The 13,406-nt window shown below is 38.2% G+C and overlaps 1 protein-coding gene across 2 annotated transcripts in view; it reads left to right on the top strand.

Annotated features, from left to right (window-relative positions):
* Positions 1-2,747: 2,747 nt before the first annotated feature.
* The window catches only part of LOC101172317 (glypican-6), a 164,190-nt gene continuing 153,531 nt past the window's right edge, over positions 2,748-13,406 (top strand). The window contains exon 1 of one of the 2 annotated variants that reach the window (XM_011490217.3): positions 2,748-3,378. In XM_011490217.3, coding sequence (XP_011488519.2) covers positions 3,219-3,378 — 160 coding nt within the window. In that variant the 5' untranslated portion in view covers positions 2,748-3,218. The remainder of the gene's footprint in view (positions 3,379-13,406) is intronic. The other variant, XM_011490214.3, reaches the window with a different exon arrangement.

Raw genomic sequence — 13,406 nt, 5'->3', positions numbered from 1 at the left:
TGCTGAAGATTCATATCAAAACAGAATGATTCATCACCACCCTCTCCAGCTTCATCCAGTTGTCTTTGTGTTGCATTCTTCAGTACCTTTAGACAAATCTTGACCCATGATGGCACATTGGTCACAGTCCAAATGTAGATGGGATGAACACATCTGCATGGAAACGGTTCATAGAGGTCCTTTGCTATCTTAGATGACCCCATCCTTACATTGACATGTTCTCCCTACCATGACAAAGGTGGATAAAGGTAGAAAGATTTCATGTAATCCATGGACACCAGTGAAGTTCACAAATCATTGAAAAAAAAGGTTCAGAGCACTGTCTAGTGGGTCTAGATGACCCAACTCCCAATGTTAAAGTGCTTAGGATAGCACAAGGGTTACCATTGCTCGTCCCAAGGATAAAGGAGGCACTTGACTCCTTAAAAAAATGAATTTGTCTTTGATGTAAATCTCAGAATTCTACAGTATCATGTCACCAAGAAACCTTAAAACCCACTCCAGGTAAAACTGTGTTTTGGTGTTTTTTTTCATGTTCTTGTAGCATTTTCTTCAAATTCCATTTTGATTACTTATTTTCTTAAATTGTTGTGAATTAGGAGCAAATGAAAAAAATACAATTGAAAAAGCTTGTAGATGTTATGTAAATGCTACAGTCGGTGGGCCAAAAGCTGCCTGCTCTGCTCCATTCTGATGCATCCACTTACAGACAAACAGATCCACATTTGTTTTTGTTGCACCGCCAATGTTAGGTTGGGGTTGTTAGAGGCTATAATCTAGCAGAAGACTGTGTAAACAACGGGATGATGGGAAATGGGGAGAGCCTCACTCCAACAGTCCCACCTACAGCTCAAAGCTGAATTTCTGATGAAATACTGCTGCTACATCCTAGAAGACCACACAGGTATTTTTATTTTGGCGAAAAACATCATAATCATAATTTTAAAAAACTGAAATCACTTTTACAATAGATGATCGGAGTGGGACTTTAAAATAAATAAACAGGAATATGTTGATTTGACAAAGTGTGTTAGACACATTCAACTAGTTTGTGGCACTTGTATAAATTGGAGCACAGCTTCTTCTTAAATGCAGAATAGTTAGAAGAAGCCAGAGTGTAGAGGCAGGTGATGTTCACAGACAGGACTTTATAGGAGCAGGCAGAGATGTGGGTTTAAACACAGCTTTTAGGACAGGAAACCGTAATAAGATTTTTAAAGGAAGCTTGGCTGACACAAAAAAACAACTGTTGAGATGCTGTTGGAGGAAAAAAAAGAGAGTGAAGGTGAGTTAGACAGCATGGGAAAGTTGAAGTTGAAGTGACGCCAGACAACCTCACACAAGTGTATGGACTCAAACTAAAGCTTGTGTTCTTTAAATTTAACTCATATGGACACTGTTTTGGATGGAAGCTTTCCATCACAGTCTTGTGCATATATGCAATTAATTTATTATTTCCTTTCATTTATCATCAATCAAATCATATAAGTAAAATGCAATTGTTGTTCAGAGGTTGTTTACTTTATTTACTTTAGCTGAACTCAGTGTGATGCTGCTGACAAGAACACAATCATGATTCCTCTTCCTGTTCTGCAGCCTCCCGCTGACTGCAGTCAGACTAGGTCTTTGTTTGACTTGTAAATGTGATTGTTTTTGTAGATTGCTGTCATTAGTTGTATGTAGGTGTGTGTGTGTGTGTGTGTTAAAGACAAGTATAGGTGTGTGTGTGTGTGTGTCAGTGTGTGTGTGTTAAAATGTTCAAACCAAAAACCAAAAAAGTGAATAATTTATTTCAATTTAGCAAATGTTCATTAAATACAAACTTCATTAGTGATACTAACTATTGATTTGTTTTATTTAGCAGATGTGTCAAGCATTTACCATTTAAGAAATTAATTGACTTCTTTACTTTGATCAATATTTGTGGCGCAGGAAAAGTCGATGGGCAAAAGCATGAGTTTATGTAAAGTGTAGGACTTGACATGTTACATATCTCTCAATTCATGAATGGATGGACAGTAGATCGAACGTTTAACCATGCTTTTGCTCATCTGACAAGTGAAAAATCTAAACAAAAATGATAAAACTTAATGAACTGAAAGAAAGTAACCAAACTCATCATTTAATTATATTGTGTGCATTTTTCTTTCAAAGCCAAGTAGCGACAATGGAGAGATAAAAGAGCCACATGTGGCTGCAGGGGTCTGCAGCCTGCCCTATAACATTCATACTATATTTATTTTAAAAAATGTGAACGTTTATTTTTTTGTTAAGGTTATTGTTGTTTTTTCTTCAATTTATCTAGAAAAGGTTCTATTAAAGGAACTTTCTTCCAAATTCAATTGAATTTTCTAAAATTGTGAACAAATTTTCAGTGTTTTCATTGAAAAGTTTGGTGTTGTTGGTGATGTTGGAATCACTAAATTCCTCTTTCCTGCAACATGCATGAATTATTAAATATTCTGAAGGAAAGCTATCTCAGGTAGAGTTTGATAAAAGGAAAAAGTTCTGTGTGCCATGAAACAAAAAATAAAATGTTGTCATCTGCAAGTTTGATTACCCCTGCACTGAGTTATGAAGAGAAGATGTGACATTAAATGCTGTGTATGGAATTTTATGTGTGTGTGTGTGTGTGTGTGTGGGTGTGTGTGTGTGTGTGTGTGTGTGTGTGAATGGAGGGGGGTTAAAAAGAGAGATGAGTTTAGGATCATCCTCCCAGACCCCCGCAGCCCCAACACGCGCATCACCACGAACATGCGCCGGTGTGCGTTCCGGAGGACGCGCGGCGGCAGAGGATAGTGCGCGCGCCCCTGGATGAGAGATGCTGAAGTCGCAGCCCCTCCAGTCCGTGTTTTGCCCTGCCCTCGTCCGCTCGTAGCCTCACTGCATATCGCACTGTCACAAACGCAGCGCAGCTGTGTGCGCGGAAGAAGTTGTTGGAACAACCACTGATTTGTTCCCTTCCGATTTTCTCCAAGGATTTCTGGGACTCTTTGGCTTTTCCAAACAGAAGATGAAGTGGACGTGTCAGTACCTGAAGTGAAGAGCGCATTTTTTAAAACAATTCCCCCCCCACCCCCCCCATTTGTTATTATTATTTTTTTACTATTGTTTTGGTGCGTGTATTGGAGACATATTTCATCACTTGGATTCCTCCCTTCTTCTTGATTCCGGTGGAGCTAGTGTTTCAGTGTGAAACAGCACCAAGGATCTGACTGATGAATGCGATGTGGAGACTGCAGGTCGCCTTCTGTACTGTGTCGGTGCTTTCCCTGTCATCAGCCGGAGAAAGCAAAGCGCGGAGCTGCAGCGAGGTTAGACAAGCGTACAAGGCGAAAGGATTCAGCCTCCTCAATGTACCTCTTCAGGAAATATCAGGTAGGCGAGCTGACACATCGTAGCATCACCCCCACCACCACAGTCCCCCCACCGTCCATCACCACGTGTCACGTCAGATATGAACACATTTCAGACATTAAGGCTTTAAATTTGCCACGTAAGCTATAATGTAGGCTATTTATCTTCCTAATATATATATATATATATATATATATATATATATATATATATATATATATATATATATATATATATATATATATATGAATAAATTGGAAAATATTTGGCACGTGTTTCAATCAGTCTATAAAGATGTCTTCAATTCTGAAAAATCCACCTTGGTACCCCCCCCCTTTTTTTTTTTTTAGACCTTTGACCGTTAAAAAGAAATCCAACAAATGTTGACTTGACACCACAATGACACTTAAGAGCACAATCTATCCGTGACACCCTAATGTGTTGAAATCACCCTCTTTTGAAGTCATTCTGAAATTAAGTTGGAGCCAATTTGAAAGCAGACTGATCCAGAGAGGCGGAAGCAGGAGCTGCAGTCCATGGGGTTCACAAACTAGTTGCATACCTGTTGCTTATGTTCAACAAAAAAGATCATGCTTGTTTTGTGGAGTTCAGCTACATAGTGAATTGTGTTTACCAGTAGGGGGCTGTCTACACTCAACATGAATTACTCTCTTTTTTTGTGCTGTGGATTTTTTTTTTTTTTTCTGTTTAGATATTCCTCAAGGCAACAGCTTGGGTTTTAATTCATGCTCTTTGGTGCGGAGCAGATATGGGTTTTATTATCTCTTGTGTGGCGGTAATCACATTTATGGTCAAAGTAAGGGGAGAGATTAGGCAGTAGACATAATCTGTTTCAAGAGATGGAAGAAGGGAAGCAAAAAAAGACATGAAGTTTATCCCTGTGCTGCAGAAAGAACAAAGTCATTGCATTGGTAATAGGTATTGTCAGGATGTAACCACCACCTTGCTTTATTTGGCTTTAACTCAGGATTGTTGTAATTGAGAATTGAACCTTTGTCCGTACTGGTCTCTCATTCTCATATGTCTGATCTCTTTTCAATTGAGGCTTTTTAAAATGTGGGGAAAAGATCTTTTAGTTTTTTTAGGTTTAGAAATGACGAATTCTGCTCCAGTAGTGTCAACGAAATTCAAAAGAAAAGGATTATTGCATGATTTTTCTTTCTTTGTCAAGAAATAAGACTTTTTTCCCTCTTTTTTTAACTTTTGTCTGTCATGACAGGTTGAAGGACATTAAAGAGAAATTCTGAGTATTTCTTTTTTAGAACCAAATTGCACGTCTTGAACTGACACAGCTCAAAACTATCATGGTAAAAAGACAGTTTTTAAAAAAAACTAATATTTAGTAAAGATGTATACTGTTATTTACTTGTCTTTTCATGCATTATAAGATAGGAATTTTATTTCTGTCATCATTGAGTTTGACTGCTCTTTAAATTTTATTTTTTATTATGTTTTTAATACAGAAATCATTAGGAACTTTTCAAGTGTCTTTTATACTTAAGACTTTTCGTAATTATTATTTAGAATCATTTTCAGCTCCTTTTTACTTCACTTTACCAGCTCTTCCCTACACTGTTTGAATTTTCATTTTCTTCTCATAAGTTGTGTGCGAGTACAACAGGAGCGACATATGTTCCTTGGGAGATTACATAGCTTAAAGCACTTGATTATGCCTAATTAAGCCTGTTTTTTCATATGTACAGAACGCACAGGGTTTGTGTTCAGTCCTCCATCATTCGCGGTGTGTGTCACCGCTGAGCCTTTGGTGGTAAAAACCCCCAGAGTCCCTTCTGAAGGAGAGGATACCTCAGTCTAAAAGCTCCCTTCAGCTTAAATTGACTGAGCTTTATTACTGTAATAGTGATAAACATTGACATGTATATATCTCTAAAAGACAGCACATATCCACACTTAGACATTATCTCAGCAAAACAGTTTAGTTGTGTTGTAGTGTTTTGTTTTTTGTTTTTTTTTTCTCCCTGGAGGGAAATCTGGTATGACAATAGCCGCGTCTGAATTACTTTTAGAAATTGTTTGGCTGTCAAATTTACTATCTTAAAGAAACTGACAAAACATCAAAGAAAAAGTTTAAAACCAATAATGTATCAATCCAAAAGAATCCAGACCAATTATTTCTTATAGGAAAATTCTGTGGGCTATAACCAATTGGACCACACCTTTTCTGTTACACAATGATTTGTGGGCGGAACAGTTGCCACAGAGTAAGTCTGACCTCATTTCCCATCATCTCTTTGTCTACACTCTCTCTTGCAAGTTTTCCGCCTGTCAACACCTAACATTACCAGTGTAACAAAAATGGCTTGTATAATTTGGAGCTATCTTGCGGGAAAGTTTTGATCAAAATTCCAGCTCAGACGAGGAAAAGAAAGACGTATATGGATCTATTTGTCTGCAAGTGGATGCATCGGAATGGAGCACAGAAAGGAGCTTGTGGCCTGCCGATTGTAGCCCGTCTTTCACTGCTACAAGATTTTTCCAAAATGTTTGCGTCATGCTCCTGATTCACAATGATTCGAATATAGAAATGCTCAAAAATGCAATTCTAATCTTAACTTTGGTGATATGTGTCCTCCATCATGAGAAAAAATGACAATAGAACATGTTAAAAACGCCAAAAACATGATTTTTATTGGAGTAAGGCTTTTAAAAAATGTTCATTCTACAAATAGAATGACAATGCAAAAAACAAAAACTTGATAGGCAGTACCCCAGCACTTCTAAGATGGATTTCCTTTATGTCTTGACGACATGTGAAGCATTTGCCCATGTTGTCATTTCATTCTGGATTGAAATCAATGTTTGGTCTTTGATATATTTAGACAGATAGAGATGACAGGTCGGCAGCATCCGTGTTAAGCTGAAGGACTCGGTGGGGCTTGGGTTGTTTTTAGAAAAAAAAACGGCGAGGAGTAAAGAAAAACCTTTAGTTAGTCACTGTAAGCGGTGAGTAAAGTGACAAGATTGTTTGTGAAAAGCAGCTGCTAGAATAGAATGGAGTTGTGTTGGGGAAAAAAACATGACTGTATGCGTGGGGGGGAACCTGAAAAGTCTGTAAAATTGGCCGGTGAACAGCTTCATTAAACTCCAGCGGGCTGGGCTGAGCTTGTGATTCCTTTGCTCTCGTGTGAATGCTGCTGATAAACTGCTGCCAGCCCGGTGTGTTGTAGAGCAGCTTGCCTGCTTTGATCGCCCCCGTGCTTGCTTGTGAGATATTTTAGTGTCTCACACACACACACAGGTGCACACAATGCTGCGTGATTGTCAGCCCTTTGTTCAGCACAGCTGTTCCTGAACGTTAGAGTCAGGGCCTGCCATGGAGCTCCTTCTTTGAGGCTTTGCTCTTAATATCAACGTCTCTTAACAATGAACAGCTTGGAGTCTCAGGGGTGGACTCAGCTGTGCTACAGCCTTCGAATACAGGAAAACGTGCAGCGCTTCATCTGAGTACATTGCCGTTGTCTCAGGTTTCCTTTTTGCAGGATTGCAATTATCTTTGGGGTTAATCCGTGGCATTTTATTCTGATTTCTCTAAACCGTAATATTAACTGGTAAAGTCCCACTCTGATCATCTTTTGATCAATTGTAAAAGTGTTCCAAGTGGTCTTTTCATTATGATCATGCTGTTTTTAGCCAAAATCGAGAAAAACCTCTGTCATTTTCTAGGACAAATTCTGTAGACCAGAGCAGGGAGCTTGTGGCTTGCCATTGTAGCTTCTACATCTACATCTTTGCTTTTTGTCCTTAAATCAATATCACAGCTTTTCTGGTGAGTCATTATAAAGATGAGGCTTGTCCTCTTTCTATTACAAAGTATTAGCATTCTGTAGAAACCAAACTCTCCATGAAATTTGGTATTTTAACCATTCTCTTTTGACCTTTCTTTAAAATGCAATTGGGAGTCAAGTCAAATGTATTTATACAAAACGTTCCATACTCGTATTTAATGTTTTATTTCTTTTTTGTTTTTAGCAACTACACAATATGACTAAAAATAATTTCATTATAACAGGGTGTTGTCAGATTTTTGTACTGGTTGTATGTGTTAAAACAAAATAAAGTTTTCTAATGCAAACTTTAGATGCTATACAATAATGTATTTTATATTGAACCTTTGTTATAAATAATAATGCAAAGAGATTAGTACAGAACGGGTTGGAAAAACAACTTAGAAAAGTTTGGACCCCCAACATCAGTTTGATATGTAAGAAAAGCCATTAAAATGCTTCTGGTTCTGCTAAATTGAAAATGGGTCCCTCACCAGCATGTATGCATCTTTAGAGAAAAAAGTTAATGAGATGTAGGGAGATTAACGCTTGTGTGTTTGTGTGTTCACAACTCTGCAGCAGTTAACCTCACTTTAAGGTCTTTTGCATTCTGTCTTTGTTCCAACATAAAAAAATATCCAGATTGATATTTTTTTCCCAGTTGGACAAGAGATTTTTTGCCCCCCATATTTAAATGAGTCCGACTGCAAATTATCTGCTTTTGTTCAGATTTACTGAAAGAGAGAAATGACCTGAAGAAAGGAACCGTTAGTTTTTCTTCCTTTTGCAGACATGAAGTCTCCAAACATTCTTGAACTGGCTTCAGCCCAGTGCTTTCTAAGTAGTGTAAAAAAAGCTTCCAGATGATAGTAGACTGCTGTAGCACTTTTTCACTTTTCAATCAACTGAATCAGTAATAGAGTGGGCCCTGTCAAGTGTTTAGAAGAGTCAGAAAAAAAAAAGAAGTTTGAGGATGGATGTGATTTTACATTTAGAGATTAAAAGAGAGAGCAAAAAAAAAAAAAAAACAAGGAAAGAAATAGGCAAACGTTCCCAGTTATATGAAGCCTGCAGACATATTGGAGCATCCTTCACTAACAGTTTGTTGACATAAAGTGAATGTAGCATTGTTAGGGCGAGGGGAGCTTTGGAATTTAGGGTCAAAGGAAAATAAAATCCAACCTTGTTTTTGTTTGTTTTTTCTGATTGGAAATACGTACTTTTTAAACTTTTTTTTTAAAGAATTGTTTTTTCTAGTTTTCTCATTACTATTTTACTAAAAGGAAGGCTGTAGTCACATCCACCCATATGGGGCTTGACCCGTACGAGTGCTGCAGGTTTTTGGGTTGTCCAGGCCTTTAGATAGGTGCAGCCGCATCTTCTAGATAGCGCAGGTGTGTCTTGCATTTCCCTTGAGGCTGGTGTTGCCACCTTAAGGTGCCATGATCTTGCGTGTAGATTGGTCAAGGAGGAAAATGTAAGTTCTCCTTTTGCTGTACAGTACGGCTGATGCTGATGCTGCCCTTATGACCAACTCCAGTCCTGTGCAGGGTGCGCGCAGTGGCTCCCCGTGTCCTGCACACATAGGCTTTGCAGGTGATACATAAGTGAGCGTAGGAGTCTTGTTGGATGTCCACACAAACTACACTCTGATTGTTTAATTTCCTCTTTTCTAACAGCCATGCTGCATGCAAGGAGCGCTTAATGGGTGTGCAATGGAAGTAGCACACTCTTATCACTTTAACAACTTTAACAGACTCGGTATGCAGGACGCAGGGTCCGGGGAAGTAGGGTGGTGTAAAAAACATGAAAAATCTGTACAACATGCCTGCGTCACCTAGCTCACCCTTATGTGTTAAGTGTTTGCTATCACCTGTCGCCAGCAGGGTGCCTGTGGAAAAGAAATATGCATGAACATTTTCTCCCTAAGGAGAAAATGTGCAGTCTACAATCGAGCGGTCTACAATCTTAAAATTTCATTCAGATTTCCCCTTTTTTCACCTACAGACATCCGATATTCACCCTTAAGGGCAGTTGTGATTAAGGTTGTGATTAAGGGATAAAAAGTCCCAAATGGAGGAACAAGGTTAAGTGATGTGTCAAATTCCTCTTCTGGGAATAAAGTCTAATCTTGAGGTGTTGAAGGAATTTTGGGCGGGGCAACATAATTGTTGATATGTGTAATAACTATTCAAGATTAGATAAGCTACCTTCCTCATATTCCTCCTTGCTCTTTATCCCTAATTTTTGTTTTGCCATGGGTAACATTCACTTTCAAATTTAACAAGGCACGTGTCTGTGTGTTTTTTCGTTCATTTTTTTGACAATACTTGCAATTTATGTTAGACGAGTGGTGCACTCTGTTGTGTTTATTGTTATGGTCTTTTATTTTCCCCAGTGAGTTTGTTGCCTCTGGAGGAAAGTCTCTGAATAGAAGTCGCTAGCCTGACACCAACAATAGGGCTCAGAGAGATGAGAGCCATGCAGTGCTGTGGGAAAACCCATATGGGTGTATCATATCGAGGTGTCAAGGATGCAAATGCATTTCACACTGGGGATTTCTTATTTTTGTTTTTCAGACACAGATAAGTACACATGGCTGAGGTGATTCTTCTAAATAAATAAACCGCCAGAGACTCAGAGGTAAACAGGCATAAAGTACAAACAAACATGCCGTAATTGTCACGGCAACATCAGAAAACACAGACGGCACTGGTGTCATTGGCATCACAGGACCTGACAGTGAAACTGTTGCTGTGTTGAAGAAACCGAGATTGGGTGCAAGCCATGGATGGAAGGCCTTTAGTGCCTGGGAGAAAACCGTGGCTGGATTTTTGATAGTAATCAATAGCAACTTAGCACAAAAGAACCCTTTTCAAGTGAGACAGCTGCAAGAGAGTATCTTTCTGAGTTTTTTTCAAAGAAATACCTAAAATGTAGCTGCATTTCAGAATTTCACTTCATCCTTCATCTTATTGATAAGTTGACTAAATGAAATCATCATAAGGCTGGACACGTGAAGAGCTGCTGTCCATTCCTCTCGACTCCTTCAGGTGACACAGTTTGCCACGTCTCAGATGGTCTCATAGGTGAACCAAACCTTCCAGCTTGTGCAAGTCAGTTTTTCTGATTAATATGAAAATCATGATTGAAAATTAACATTTTATTTTAAAAGTCAAGCAAAAAAATTGGCTGTACAAGAAAAATATAAAAGATACATGTGAGAATATGATGATTGTTCACTCAACTAACTAAACCTTAGAAAATGACTTTCCCAAACCTGCAGCATTCCAGATGGTTTCCTATGAAAGCTTGCCTTTGTTTGCCAGAACAAGACATGCAGGGAGCACCAGCTACGCTTTTTAATAATTAGAATATTTAGGCCAATTACTGACTTACCATGACCCAGTTTAGTGGGTTCTCTTAGAGATGGATAGACTAAATTGGAGATCATTACTTTTACGTCCATGCAAAAATGGTACAAGGCTGATCTTAACCATGGGTCATACAAGCAGGTTTTAATTATAATATTAGATTACAGGCTCAGCAGTGAAATGTCTCATGGGAAGTAATGACACACCAGTGTTTTTCAGAGGTTCAAGCCATGTTCTTTTACCATTTGTTGCCTTGTTTCTGCATCATTTTTGGGTGGCGTGCTGCTCCTCTTTCACTTTGCATATTTTTTTTAGATATTATAATAATAGAATATAGTGTGTCATTTTTTCAAAGCAAAGATAACGCTATGAGTCTTAAAAAAAACCCCAGATGAGATGGATTTTGAACCATACAGCGATAGCAAACCAAACGATCACTTGATGACTTGTTTTACTTGTTCTTTCAGAGTACAATAAGAATATTTTGAGAGTGTGGCAGTAAAAGATGCCAAGACTCACTAATCTAACACTGCTGACTTGAATGGGGCCACATACACCTCCAGGGAGCGATGCCTTAGTGACAAATGTGACAAGCTCATACAGTATGACCATATTGCCAGGAGAGGACCTGTCTCAAGTCACCTGTAAAAAAAAAATGTGCGTGAGGCTTCACTCCTGATGTATTCAGCCACGAGATTTTCATTTTCAGAGCCTGGTACAATGGATTGCTTTTTTTTAAAGTCCGTGTTGAGACTGACAGCTTTAGAATCCTTTGTCCGGTGTTTACACGTTCAGATCTTTTCATTTCTTCGCACGTCAATTAAACATGCGGTGATGTGATGCTTCTTGGCACATCCTTGTTCTTTGGCTGCTGCAGGGTGCGAGAATCTGAAAAGAAGCCAGCTTCATCTCCTGCTCCCAGAGCCTCGCTGTTCACTGTCCCCTGTGTGAGCTGCTGGTAAATGAGTGGGCCGGTCATCTCACACCCTGGGGCTCTCCCTCGGGTTCTTCAGAACACCAGCTGTTATGTTTAGGATTGAATCATGCACTATTTAGCATGATGGATCTAAATCCCGAGTGCAAGGCTTTAACCTGACTGTGCTCTTCCCTTCTATATCCTCAAAGAACAACTGTGGAGAGACACACTGACAATATTGTGACATTTTACCAAACATTTCTTAACAAGAAATGACAAAACTGAAAGTCTCATTGCAGACAGTAAATTATCACCATCAGTGAATCAGTTAACCCAAAGCTCCTCCATGTTTTCCTTGTATATCTGTTTTTTTAATACATCAGAAGCAACATTTAAACCAAATTAACTGTCCCTATTGAGAACAAGAGAATTTTTGCAGTGTAACCCATTATTACTGATGTGAAAACTTGAGTTCCCTTACCCACTCCCTTGGTTTTACTGCTTTTTCTTACACACCAATTAAACTAATTTGAACACATTTTAAAACAAAACCAGCTGGAATGTATTGGTACATCTGATTTAATAACACAAACAACTTTTTTAAGGCAATAAATCAAACCATTTCCCATTTACCTATAAGAGCTGTAAGTCACAAAAATGTACACAAAAATTGTCTTTATGTGACGACACTAATGTTTTTGAGGAAATGTCCTCAATTCAAAATTCTTCAGTGACTTTCTTATTCTGTTGTTAGTTTTACATCTAAAAATGCACTGTAGCTGCTTGCCTTATTTCAAATGTGCTGCAAGAACATGTCAAAAACACAATTTTTATTGGAGTGGGTTTTTAGGGTTGCATGTTCACCCTATCCATGCTTAGTTTTTGTCAGAGCACTCAAACGTTCTCCCACAATCTAACAGCATCCATCATGGGTTAATTGGTGATCCAAACTCATCACTTAGGTTGGAATGTAAATAATGTGTTTGGTGGTTTGTCTCTTTTGGTGACCCTGCAATTGACTGGCAAACTGTCAGTAGTAACTGACAGTAGTTGGGTAGGCTCCAGTAACCCGGTGACCCCCAATGGTATAGAAAAAGGATGGATGGATGGATGGATGGATGGATGGATGGATGGATGGATGGATGGATGGACGTTATCAATCAAACTTTATTTATAAAGCACTTTTCATATAAAAGGATAAAAAGGATAACACAAAGTGCTTTACATTAAAACAAAACAAAATAATATAAAAACAAGCATGAAATTAAAATAACCAAGCACAAAAATAAATACATAAAAATAAAAATAGGGCCCCCCTCCATCTACCTACAAAACAAGATGTTGGAAGCGATATCATTAGGATATTTATTCTCTCAGTAAATTTTGTTTCCTTCCTAGTGTTTTTTGATTCAAAAATAATAATCATCCAATTGGAGAAGCCTGATTAATTTAGATCTCAAAAGCACTGGAAGCCTTTTATTTAATACCAATGGTATTTCAAAGTCAAGGTGCTTCAAAAAGGTTATCTCACATAGCAATGCACAAATGTATTAATACAATGTTGGTATTGGATAATTTCATTTTAGGAAATTATTCTATCAAGGCTAGCAGGTATAATTTTTTTTTAACTATATCACCATTGAAACCCTGAATGCATTAACGGTTCTGCAACACACGTCAGCATGTGTGTCGTGAACCCCTGACAATTTGAAACAATAGAGGTCCACCCTTTATATCTTAACTAATGGAAGCTTATTTGTAGCCCTGATATTCACTAACAGATTTTATTAAAAAAAAGAAACCTCCTACAACCTGTGGACAAAGTTAAAAACTGTTACTGAGACAAGGAGTAGCATTTCAGTGGTAAAAGCAGCTTGATAGTAAAAAACAACAACAACATATTGTTATAATCTTTCACTGGGATGAAAAAGATTAAAATTATTGTGTAAACCT

The sequence above is a fragment of the Oryzias latipes genome, chromosome 3 (assembly GCF_002234675.1).
Source record: "Oryzias latipes chromosome 3, ASM223467v1".
Taxonomy (NCBI): domain Eukaryota; kingdom Metazoa; phylum Chordata; class Actinopteri; order Beloniformes; family Adrianichthyidae; genus Oryzias; species Oryzias latipes.
The sequence above is the reverse complement of the archived record's forward strand: the minus strand, read 5'-3'. Positions and strand labels throughout refer to the sequence as shown.